General features: G+C 43.7%; 1 protein-coding gene across 1 annotated transcript; it reads right to left on the reverse strand.

Moving 5' to 3' along the window:
- Positions 1–245: 245 nt before the first annotated feature.
- On the reverse strand, positions 246–9,001 carry LOC134944246 (uncharacterized). The gene is made up of 6 exons (XM_063932829.1): positions 8,766–9,001; positions 5,531–5,619; positions 5,234–5,352; positions 3,787–3,960; positions 3,327–3,526; positions 246–369 (listed from the first exon to the last, which is right to left on the reverse strand). The coding sequence occupies exons 1-6, from the start codon at positions 8,930–8,932 to the stop codon at positions 246–248; spliced, it is 873 nt and encodes a 290-aa protein (XP_063788899.1). The 5' UTR covers positions 8,933–9,001.
- Between the last annotated feature and the right edge of the window lie 3,860 nt (positions 9,002–12,861).

Consider the following 12,861-nt stretch of genomic DNA (forward strand, 5'->3'; position numbering starts at 1 on the left):
CCCACGCCATGCCTCCCGTTTTCATGATGCCGCCAACGTTTCTCTGCCTCCTCCCCCACAATACTCCATCTTCACCTAAGAAATGGAGTGTTGCCATATCCCACCCCCCCCGCCCCGCGAACGCCTCTGCCTGATTGAAAGACAGAGGCCCTTGCATTCTCTGCGGGTGCCCGCATTCTCACTGTACATTTTGTGGTTGGATCGCTTATAGCGAACCAACCTGAATCAGCCACTATGTGCAGTTTCTATGCATATTTGGAACATTTACCATTTTGACCTAAGCTTCTGAGAATGCCAATAATCCATGCAGCAATATTATTCTTGGTAGCAAGAGACATGCCATTAATTCCTTGGTCCAGATATAACACACTGAAAAAGAAATAATATTATATTGATTATATTTAATATACAGTATAAACATTATTATTATTATTTATTGCTATCCACGGCCTTTGATCATTCCGCAAGAAATTTCCCATATAACACTAGAGCAGTGTTTCCCAATCTTGGGGCCTAATTCAGACCTGATCGCAGCAGCAACATTTTTCTCTACTGGGCAAAACCATGTGCCCTGCAGCCGGGGCAGATGTAACATGTGCAGAGAGAGTTAGATTTGGGTGGGGTGTGTTCAAACTGAAATCTAAATTGCAGTGTAAAAATAAAGCAGACAGTATTTACCCTGCACAGAAACAAAATAACCCAACCAAATCTAACTCTCTCTGCCCATGTTACATCTGCCCCACCTGCACTGCACATGGTTTTGCCCATTAGAGAAAGCTTTTGCTGCTGCGATCAGTTCTGAATTAGGCCCTTGGTCCTCTATGGCATACTAATAGTGTAGATTCTAGTGATAGCCATCAGTGGCAACTGCTGCCCCTGGGCTGCCGTGCCAACCTAAGACTGCAGAAAGGAGCCGGCCAGTACATATAAACATACATGTCAAGCTATATGTAATATATGTTCTGGCTCCCTTGCCCAGGGATCAGCAGCCGCCACAGCACGCATGGGACAGAGGCACAGAGTGCTCACATTATCTTCAATAAGCCCGCACCCAGACTCCTGTAAAAGTAGCCAATGGGAGTCTGGGGGCGGGCTTATTGAAGATAGGCTGAGCACTTTGTTCCTGTGTCCCGTTGGTGCTGGGGCTCCGGGTGAGGAAGCCAGCTGCCGCTGATAGCCTTGCTTGAGAACAGATGGTTAAATCAAAATAACTGACATACTAATGAAGTCTCCATTTTGATGAATGTTAAAATCTAATGGTTTTTACTGAAGGAACATCTGGTCTGAATTCTGATTTACCTACAATGAGTGATCCTTTCTGAGATTTTATGCATTCAGTCTCAGGATGAATGACTGCCACAACAGAGAAGAGAAAAAAAATCACAGATACTGTGAACTAAAAGGGAAGGATTTCGTGGAGACTATGGTGGCCAATCCCGGGACTAGGACTGGCGGGATCCTGGGATTTAGGCCTAAAGCTGTCCGGGATTCAATCCCGGGATTGGAGCTTCCAATCCCGGGTATTTCGGGATTAGCCAGCCACCTTTTTTTTCAATGCCAGGCAGTGTTGAGCCTCTGGCACAGGCTCAGACATTGGCCTGCTCCCTCCTCCCAGCTCCCCCTGCCCCGGGCTGTGCGCACTGCGAAATATGACATGATGTCAGAGGTCATACTGCGCAGCCTAATGTCAGCCGTATGCACCGGCTGGACTGCCCACACCTCAACGCATCGCAGTCCTCTGTAAATGGAACCACCCTCCCACCCACTTGAATGGAGAATGGTAAATTATGGTGGGGTGGGGGCTGAGTGGGTGGGTGGGACATTGACAACCCAATCCCGGGTATCCCGGAAATCCCGGGATTGACTGTTTTTCAATTCCAATCCCTGGGATTGAAAAAACGGCCAGGGATTGGCCTCCCTAGTGGAGAACTGATGGAAAAAATAATCTGAATGAAGAAAGAAGATATAGAGGGTAATGTCTCTTGAAGATCGCTATGGTTGTTGACTGTCAAGATTGCCAGAAAAGTGGTGAAATACAAGTGAGATAGACAATTCATTTCATCGGACATTGCATGGTCAGACAAAGAAAGCCTACAGAAATTAATTGCAGTTGAAAGGAATGGGAAATTGATCCATTAAGGTTTGTTTATTTTCAATAAAACAAGGTTACAGTAAATGAAATATTCTGTGACTGCAGGTCCCAACAAGCCCTGGCAGCACTGGCTGCTATTATCTGATGTCCTTTGTAGTACTCCATATCCTAGCAATTATTTGGACTTCTGGGACTACAAGTACCAGCAGGCCCTGTCAGCCAGTGCATTCTGGAAAAACTACACCACGGTATTAACTGGCTTTGCCAGTACACTATTATTAGTAAATCAATCAATTTAAATATCTGTTCAGTAAATTAAATGTAGCCAGCACGTAAACATTGCTTGTGATGACTGACCTTTTGCCACTTCTATGGACAATGCATTTCAATGGGATTTCTGCACCCAATGAAATACATTGCCTACTGAAATGAAAGGGAAAAAATGGCAATTTTTTTTCTCAGCAAAGTAAAATTGCCCAATAGCATCTGAATTTAAATCAAATCCATCTTTAATAACGAGTTTGGAGTATTAAGTGCATTTATGTATTGTGTCGGGTGATTTTAATTTCTGAACAAATCATAATCACAATTAATAGATCTCCACCATAGAATAAAATGAAATGGAAAAGAAAACAGATTGAGAAATAACAGAAATCATCGGTATGGATCACTGGGTCGACCTTAATTAGGTCGACAGTCATTAGGTCAACTCGTAATGGTGGCCATAGCAATGGTGGACAAAAGGTTGACATGGACATTAGCTCGATGTTTGAAAGGTAGAAAAAGTCAACATGACAAATGGTCGACACACAAAAGGTCAACACTGTATTTTTTGTGTATGTCGTTTTCATCGTAAGACTACAGGGAACCCCAATTAGTGTACCATGCCCTCTTGAATGACTATTCCTGGAATTGAGGATCAACTCATACAGTATTTGCAATATTTTAATTGAAGCTTGTTTCAGTGGCCTTGTGTGTTCATGATATGACCAAAGTAACTCTTAGATGCCTATATATAGCATCTGTCCTTGTCTTTTACAATAGAAGATAGATGGATAGAGATTGATATGTACATACATAGGGGAGCTATATCAAGCCTTGGATAGAAATAAAGTGGAGAAGTTGGGCAGCTCCTCGACTTTATCTCTTTCCATGGTTTAATACATCTCACTAATAGAAAGAGGGAGATCTTACCAGTGAGCATTTTGAGGTCATTAAACAAGAAAGCACTTACACAAGGACGAGGGTATCGCAGTCCTTTATGGCAAAGATAAGTAGAGTTTCTGTTGTAAAGAAGCGGATCAGTATAGTGAGTCGGTATGTGAATAATTGTACTAGATATTCACGGCTGGCACTTTGAACATGTGTTTTTATGATCGTCAAATAACTTTGCAGAATGAATTGTCCCACTTCATTTGTAATTGAAATATTTTTCTGGAGAAGATGAAAAGATCATAAATAAGGTGTTAACTTTATATGGAATACATGTTTTCTACAAATTGTGCTCTGATATAGTAAAGCACACACCATCCAATATTTTAAGAAGTAGAAAATAGAAAAAGAAGAAAATAAGTATTGGCTGTCTCTAAAATTATGTAAGTGGTCGCTCAAGATTAAGATGAATACCTAATCACTAACTGCCAATATGTTATTTTATATATGTGATTTTTTTTATTTTTTTTTGCCAAACTTACCTTAATTGCTATTTCCGTAAACTGGGTCATAAAGATATTAACATTCTCAACAGAAAGGTTTCTCAGGTACACAAACAGTGTGGTTGTCTTCTCTATACTTTCATAAACATTTGCTGTCACAAACAAGTCTCCAATCTGAGTAGTGGTCATCAATTGAAGTACTCCACTTTCAAACTAAACCAGGAGAAGAAAAGAGTCAAGGTGAGAATATTTCTTAGCTCTGATAAAAAATTTAAATTACATGTTAAATAATACTTTGAACAAAAATTCTTTGTATATATGTATTGTTTATATTTCAGGACATCTTAGGGCCTGATTGTGAGTTTGACGCTGCAGCGTCCATGTGTGCGCTTTTGTTGGTATTGCTTCTGCGACTTAATGCAAATACCAGTACAAGACAAGTCCTTCCTTGGTGTACAGTACATCTGCACATCTAGCTCTGCAAAGTCTGAGACGCCCACTTTGAGCATCTTTAGAAGCTCAAATACTGCTTGGCGTGCCTTTAGGTGCATCTGTTGGTCCCACCATCAAAGCTTGCATCTGAGTTTGCAGCCGGTTCAGTGACACACCCACCACACCCATAACATGCGCATGCATCTGAATAGCCACCTCCCAGTGACTGCCCAGGAATGCCCAGCACATTTCCAGTACATTCTGGTACTATGTGTCACAATTGCAACGGCGACTCTGTACAAGCACACTGTGTCATATAGACTAGGTAGGGTACACACTAGGATGGTGTATACTCGGCCAATCTGACACCCGACTGGACCCTGCATGCAAGTACTTACACACTTGCACGATGTAGGGGATGATGGCACTATTGCATGGCATCGTATGCGATATCTTCTAGTTGGCGGTGCAGCACAGCCGACCTGAAGATATTGCATGTGACCGCAGGGGCACGCAAATTGGGCACACACACTTAACGATATGCCCGATTTGTTGTTACCCACCCTTAGATGCATGTGCAGTAACAAAAACAAAAAATCACTCAACTCCATCAATGTAGGCATACGTTGCAACTTAGAATCAGGTCCTTAGTGCTTACTTGATGAAGACAAAATATGAATAAAGCCTTGGCTTCTCTGTAGGTTAAACTAAAACAACATGTAAACAAGAGTGCAGAGAGCTGAACGGGGCATGGACAAATCTGGGAACCGGACAAATAAATGTCCCCTATACCCAACAAAAATGAAAAAATCAGTAGCCCTGCAAAGACAAACATTTGTCCCATTCATTGAGCCCGCGGCCCAAGTAATCAGTACCTGCTTTCCACCCTACTGTATTTGAGACTCCACAGGGGATGAAGGAAGGTCTGGTCTCAAAAAGTTTTTTACCCACTTACAGAGGTTGCCGTTTTTTGTCTTTAATGAGATCTCTTGTGATAACATGCATATAAGACATCTGTACTATAATAAAGTTGCTATGTCAAATGAACACTTACTGCATCAAATTCAGAATAGTAGGAAATAATTTCTTCATAAGATACCAGGCTGAAGTAGTTGCCAAAAGAGGACTCTATAAAGCTCAAGGAGGTGGCTTCAGTGTCTGTGCATTTTGTGCCTAGGAGCAAAAAGATATTCATAATGTTGAGGTTTTCACTCATCCATCAGCAATCTTTGAAACATCAGCTTAAAACACAGGGCAAAACTAGTGTTAAAAATTGCGTGGCATTGTAAAGAAGGTGACATAGAAAGGAACAAATTATTTTAATAATCCTGGATGGGCCTGCTGAGTTTACCATTATCCAGGGAATTGAGCAAGTAATCCAAGACGTCCTGCCTGTTGGAGTCACCAGTCCGGCCGTAAGCGACGCTCAGCGCTTGCACACTATAAGACAAAAATTTGGCACACATTAAGCTTGGGCCACTCACATTTCAGAACAAGTCTTTGAATGTTAAAGTGAACCTCATCAAAGCTTCCTAATAGGACAGGTGGAGAAGATGCTGAAAGCAACCAGTCAGATTCTAGCTTCCTTTTATCAAGTACATGCTATAATATGATAGCTAGAAGCTGATTGGTTGCTTTGAGCAACTTCTCCATATGTCTTCTTTAGAAGGATTGATACTGTACTCTTTGTTTCATATAGCAGAATATTGCTCCCACTGACAATTGTTGATCCTCGATCCACCTCCTTGAAAGATAGTAATGCTATATATTTAAAACTCTAATGAATAAAATTGCAACAATAATTTCATTATGTCTTGGGGGCATATTTATCCCTATCCGCATCTCAGATACAGATGTGATGAAATCACCCAATCCGCAATGCGATAACTGAATACATCGCAGGTGTGAATCAATTATCGCCTGCAGGGACAGAGCATGCGAGAAAACTCTGTCCCAGCAAATCCTCTCCGCAGCCTTCTCTGGGTATTTTTCACAAAAAACGCCCCAAGTAAGTGCTGCCCACTCACTGCCACCACTGCCAATGCTACCACTGCTACCATTGAGTAACACCCACCACCACCACCTCACTTACCCACTGACCAGGATCCGGTGCACTCCTACGGCTCCAGTCATCTGATGTCTCTGCTGTAAACTGCTGTAAATGCTGGTCTACAGCAGTCATCAGATGACTGGGGTCAGAGTGCAGGAAGCCAGCGATCAGATGACCGGAGAGGGGGGGGGGGGGGGGGGGTCAGTAAATGTAAAAATAAATAAATAAAATAATACATTTTTTCACAATTTTTTTTCCTTAGTAAATTTGCCCAGATCGCATTTCCCATTACAAGCATTGGCAGTGCAATCTGATTACTAAAAAAAATGGGAATTAAAGGGTTTGGAGCAGTATTTCACAAAAACTGTTTCAAAAGCTTTAATACATTTTGGTGAAACTAATTATTTTAGTTAAAACATCATTAATATATATGCCCTTTAGTGTGGATAAAGCCTACAAATATAAGAGAACAACAATTTGAAAACTGGGTTGTACCAATTACCAGAGCCGGCCATAGGCATAGGCAAACTAGGCAATTGCCTAGGGCATTTGATATGCCTAGGGGCATCAGCAGCTTCTGCTGATTAAAATGATATGCGGCATGGCTATATTCTGTGTGTAGCATTTCATATGCAGACACAGCCACAGTCGCACACAGTATATAGGCATGCTACATATCACCTAGCCACATAGCAATGCAAATAAGATGCATTTTCATTAAAAAAATGTGCCGACGTTAGCATTGAGGCAAGATTTATGAGGACACATCTGTATCCAAGCAGAGGCAGAGGTCACAGTGTTAGTGGCAGTGTGAGTGCTGTGTGCATGTAAGTGGGTTGGTTGTGCAGTAGTGTTCGGAATATGTGTAAGGAGCGTTATGTGTGTCATGTAAAAATGCATTAATAATGTGCAACATATGTGAAAGGGGCACTATGTGTGTCATTATGTGTATAAGGGCAATAATAATGTGCGGCATATGTGTAACAGGGTACTACTGTATGTGTGCCATTATGTGTATAGGGGCACTAATAATGTGCAGCAAATGTATAGAGGGCACTATGTGTGTCATTATGTGTATAAGGGCATTAATAATGTGCAGCATATGTGTAAGGGACATTATGTGTAAAAGGGCATTAATAAAGGTTGTCATAATGTGTAAGGCGCATTATGTTTATAAGGACATTAATAATGTGTCTCATATGTGTAAGCGGCATTACTGTGTGGAATTATGTGTATAAGGTGCTCTACTATGTGGCATTACATATAGAAAGGGCACTACTGTGTCGTCTTATGTGAATAAAGAGCAATAGGGTGTGGTGTAATGTGAGAATAAGGAGCAATTCAGTGTGATGTAATGTGAATATGGGGCTTTACTGTGAGGAGTAACGTTTATAAGGTAAAGTGATACTACTGTGGGATGTAATATGAATTATGGACACTATCGCATGATCAAATGTGAATTTAGTTGCAGTACTGTGTGGCGTAATTGGAATTGGGGTTACTATTGTGTGGCCATGCCCGTTGCCAGCAAAAACACACCCCTTTCTGGGCTGTGCGTCAAATGTGCGAACGGTTCCTATTTAAAATATAGGGGATACAAACACCAAAATAAGGACTGCTATGGATGAGGGGTGGTGGTGCTGGGAAAGAGGTGCAAGGTCAGAGGCGGAACCAGCGGTGGTGCTAGGGGGCACCAGCCAAAATCTTGCCTAGGGCATCATATTGGCTAGGGCCGGCTCTGCCAATTACTACAGGTCAGAAGATTTGCTGTACACTATAGATCTGTTCATTTTACTCAACTATAAAATCTGAATATATGTATAAAATATTAAGCAGCAGAACTGTATATTGGTGGTGGAGCATTCCATTGTTCTTATCTTTTGGGAAAGGACAGTGCTACACAGCAGCGCAACTTGCACGTGACATAACTGACAGTTTGACACCATGACAAGTGACAACACATGGGGCTCTGGAGCATTGTGAATGATTGCCGGTAGCATGTTAATAAACTTTCCTGACACCCCCTTCCCCCACCATATTACAGTTATAGCCGTGGGGTTCCACCAAAAGCACCAGACATTACAGGTCACTTTATTGGTGACCCTGAGTGGATTTGACACCCCCATTAGTTTTTGACAGCAAACTCTTTCCGTAATTCAGTATGCTGTGCTGTTGGACTACCCTGCTCTTTCTACCATTTAACTCTTACTAATTGATGATGAGACTTTCCCTATCACATGCAGACCTTTCCTCACTAACACAAAAACAAGTGGACAGCTCCCTTCTCCCATAATATTAGATATTAGCACACCCATCCCCAGTTATAGTCTATGCTGCTGTGTGTGTTCTAAATTATCTGATTGGTTGCAGGTAATCCGATCATGTTATCTTCAAAAGTTGGACAAGCAGTAAAAAAATAAATACAATGTTTTATGATCATAGTCAAATGCACCCTCAGCAGAGGTTGGGACAAAGACAGTAACAACAGTTACTTCCATCAGCACAATTTGGCAGAAGGAACAAAGTCAGCACTTACAAAGCTTTAGAAGAGCCACATCCAACTTGTATTGAGAATCCATTTAGAATTTCAGTGTCAATCTGAGTTATCACAGTAGACAGCCTATACTCAAACCAGGTGGTGATGTTTTCTGATGACATGCTTGTGTATTGACTGGACAATACTTCCGTTGTCAATTGTAACATTTTGTATTTCACTTCTTCTGTTACATTGTAACTCTAAAGAAAAAAAACAATAACAATGATTTTTAGGAAAAGAAGTCTGGCATCGTTACGTAATTTTTCAACTCAGTAATACATCTCTGGTCAGCTAGGCAATGAGCTGTTGGGGTCTCCCACAAAGAGAGTTTGCTTGTCCGTACAAATTGTTTATAGATGAAACAGCATAGTGTATGTGTAGAGTCGTTAAGGTGTAACTGTTTGACTTTTCAGAAAATTAAATGGTTGCCGTTCAACCGTGAATTGTCCATAGAAAAGCACATCACTTTTATTGAGACCCAGTGGCGTAACTACTGCCCCCGCAGTCCTCGCGGTGGCTTGGGGGCGAGGGGCTGCGGGGGCGCCACTGATTACAGCAGACTGACATGCGGACGAACGTCCGCATGTCAGTCTGCTTTATTGGAGGGACACGGCGGGCGCAGCGTGTGCCTATCCTGTGTCCCTCCTGAGCCCTGCATCATCTCCGGCGGCCCGCGGGTCTAATAGGGGGAAGTGCCGTCCGTGAGCCAATTAGAGCTCACGGACGGCACTTCCCCCTATCAGACCCGCGGCCGCCGGAGATGATGCAGGACTCAGGAGGGACACAGGAGAGGCACACGCTGCGCCCGCCGTGTCCCTCCAAGTTCTCCAACAAGCGGCGGCTGCACTGCGGCATATCTGTCACGGGGGGGGAGAGAGGAGAGGGTGTCTGGCACCGGGGAATATATGGCCATTGGGGGGGGGATGTCAGGCACTAGGGGGGATATCCGGCACTGGGGCATATATGACACTGTGGGGGGGGGGGGGGGCGGGGGATATCTGGCACTAGGGCATATCTGGCACTGGGGAAGGGGGGGGGGGGATATCTGGCACTGGGGCATATATGGCACTGGGGGGGGGGGGGATATCTGGCACTAGGGCATATCGCACTGGGGGGGGGGGATGTCTGGCACTGGGGGGGATATCTGGCACTGGGGCATATATGGCACTGGGGGGGGGATATCTGGCACGGGGTGGATATGTGGCACTGGGGGGGGGGGGGATATCTGGCACTGGGAGGGAATATCTGGCCCTGGGGCTTATATGGCACTGGGGGAGAATATCTGGCACTTGGGGGGAATATCTGTCACTGGGGATATATGGCACTCGGGGGGAATATATGGCACTGGCGGCATATCTGGCACTGGGGGAATATCTGGCACTGGGGGCATATGTGGCACTGGGGGGGAATATATGGCACTGGCGGCATATCTGGCATGGGGGGAATATCTGGCACTGGGGGCATATCTGGCACTGGGGGGGTATATGTGTACCTGGCACATGGGGGGGGGGGCTATATTTGGCACCGGGGGCATGTGAGTACCTGGCACCGTGGGGAAATATCTGGCACTGGGGACATATGTGGCACTGGGAGCACAGCCCTAGCAACAAGGACTACCTCCTAGCAACGAGCATGACACCCAGTGCATGAAACACCTGACAACGAGCATGACACCCAGTGCATGAAACACCTGGCAACGAGCATGACACCCAGTGCATGAAACCCCTGACAACGAGAAGGTAATTGAAAAGTAATTAGAAGCCTTACTGTAGGACTTAATGTGTAATGGGCATTACGGTGTGTGGCATAATGTATCACGGACATTGTGGTGTGTGTCATAATGTGTCACAGGCATTACGGTGTATGGTATACTATATCGCGGGCATTGTGATATGTGGTATAATGTCTCAGGGTCATTGCAGTGTGTGGCATAATGTATCACGGACATTGCGGTGTGTGTCATAATGTGTCAGGCATTACGGTGTGTGGTATACTATATCACGGGCATTGTGGTATGTGGTATAATGTCTCAGGGTCATTGCAGTGTGGCATAATACATAACGGGCATTGCGGTGTGTGGCATAGGGTATAACGGGCAGGGCATTGCGGTATGTGTCACAGGCATTACGGTGTATGGTATACTATATCACGGGCATTGTGGTATAATGTCTCAAGGTCATTGCGGTGTGTGTCATAATGTGTCACAGGCATTGTATGTGCTATAATGTATCAGGGGCATTGCAGTGTGTAGCATAATGTATAACGGGCATTGCGATTCCTGTCATAATGTGTCGGGGGCATTACGGTGTGTGGCATAATGTGTCGGGGGCATTACAGTGTGTGCATATTGTGTCATGTGCATTGTTGTGTGCGGCATAATGTCTAAGGGCCATTGCAGTATGTGGCATAATGTATACTGGGCATTACTATAAGGAGGAAAAATGACAAATAATGTAAGGGGCATGAATCAGGATTATTTTTCTTTCCTGTGGTGGCTAACGTCTGGGCGTGCAGGTTGCAAAACTGGGGTATAAGGTAGTCTTTTCCTGCAATACCACGCCCCTTTACGAGAAACCACGCCCATTCCAACAAAACCACGCCCCTTTTTTTGCAGCGCGCGCCTTCGGCGCGCGCATATTTGTCCCTTTCTTGCTCCCAGTTATGCAGCGGGGGGGGGGGGGGGGGGGGGGGGGGGGGGGCGCCAAAAATTTTTTGGCTTGGGGGAGAAAAATTTCTAGTTACGCCACTGTTGAGACCATACAATTTAAGGATGATAATAAAAAAGGTATTTGTAAATATAGTTATAGGCTAAGGTCACATGTTTGACATTATTATGTGCTATTTCACTTTGTTTAGCTACACTGTCTAGAAAAGAGAAAATTCACAGCAGTGTATCGTTGTCCTGTGCTATCAGTCTATATCAATATTGCTACAGGTCAGTGTGGGGCTGGACAGAGAAAGGACTGGCTGGTAATGCTAAAATGTATCTATCCTTTAGAGCACAGGTTCTCAAACTCAGTCCTCAGGACCCCACACGGTGCATGTTTTGCAGGTCTCCTCACAGAATCACAATTGACATAATTAGCTCCACCTGTGGACCTTTTAAAATGTGTCAGTGAGTAATTAATACACCTGTGCACCTGCTGGGTTACCTGCAAAACATGCACTGTGTGGGGTCCTGAGGACCGAGTTTGAGAACCACTGCTTTAGAGTGTAAGCTCCAACAAGCAGGGCCCTCACCCCTAATGTGCTTATCCTTCTATCACTTAAATCATCTTCGACAGAGCTAAATTCCGTGGTTTTCTGCCACTCTGATACTTATGTCAGTGTTGTCTGCTGTGTAGCTATGTTTATTTACCCTGTACTTGTTCTATATTGTCTTCAACTAAAAGTCACTATTTTCCTGTTTTGATAATTTGTTTTTGTACTCTGTAATTGGGCGCTGCAAATCCCTTGTGGCACATATAAATAAAGGATAATTAATAATTACTAAATAAAACCATAGAATCTTGTCATTACCTCCTCATAGACCTCATTATAGCTGTCCCAGAAAGAGCCCAACCTCTCATTGATTACTTCTTCCGAACCACTGATAATGACGCTGAAGATTTCTTCCACAACTGTTACGTTGGTGCGTGCCTCCTCATAAGTTGCTGCTACATCCCCAATCTGGGTGGCACTGAGATCGCCCAAGTAGTCAAGCTATAAAAAAGTTATGAAATATCATAGGAAATAAAGTGTTTTTTTTGCATTAGAACAGAGATCGTTAATCAGCCAGTCTGCCACTTTCTAACATTCAGAAGAAGAAAAGGAAATGACAAAACATAGATTCCAATATTGTTAAAATCATGGTCACCCTATTAGTAAAAAAATAAATAAAATACATGTGTGTCATATCTATGTAGCCTTTTCTGTACACAAGGAAAAAAACTCTGTAAAACCACCACTTCCATGTTAGTCCCCCACCTACTCTATATTTGGTCCCACCTCCTTGTAAAGATGATTGGCTTTTGAAATAATTGGCATTTCTATAATGGGTGCAGTGTGTGCGAGGCACACGGACCCCCAGGTCCAGGGGGCCCACCCCGCACACACT

This window comes from Pseudophryne corroboree, chromosome 7, assembly GCF_028390025.1.
Source record: "Pseudophryne corroboree isolate aPseCor3 chromosome 7, aPseCor3.hap2, whole genome shotgun sequence".
NCBI lineage: Eukaryota > Metazoa > Chordata > Amphibia > Anura > Myobatrachidae > Pseudophryne > Pseudophryne corroboree.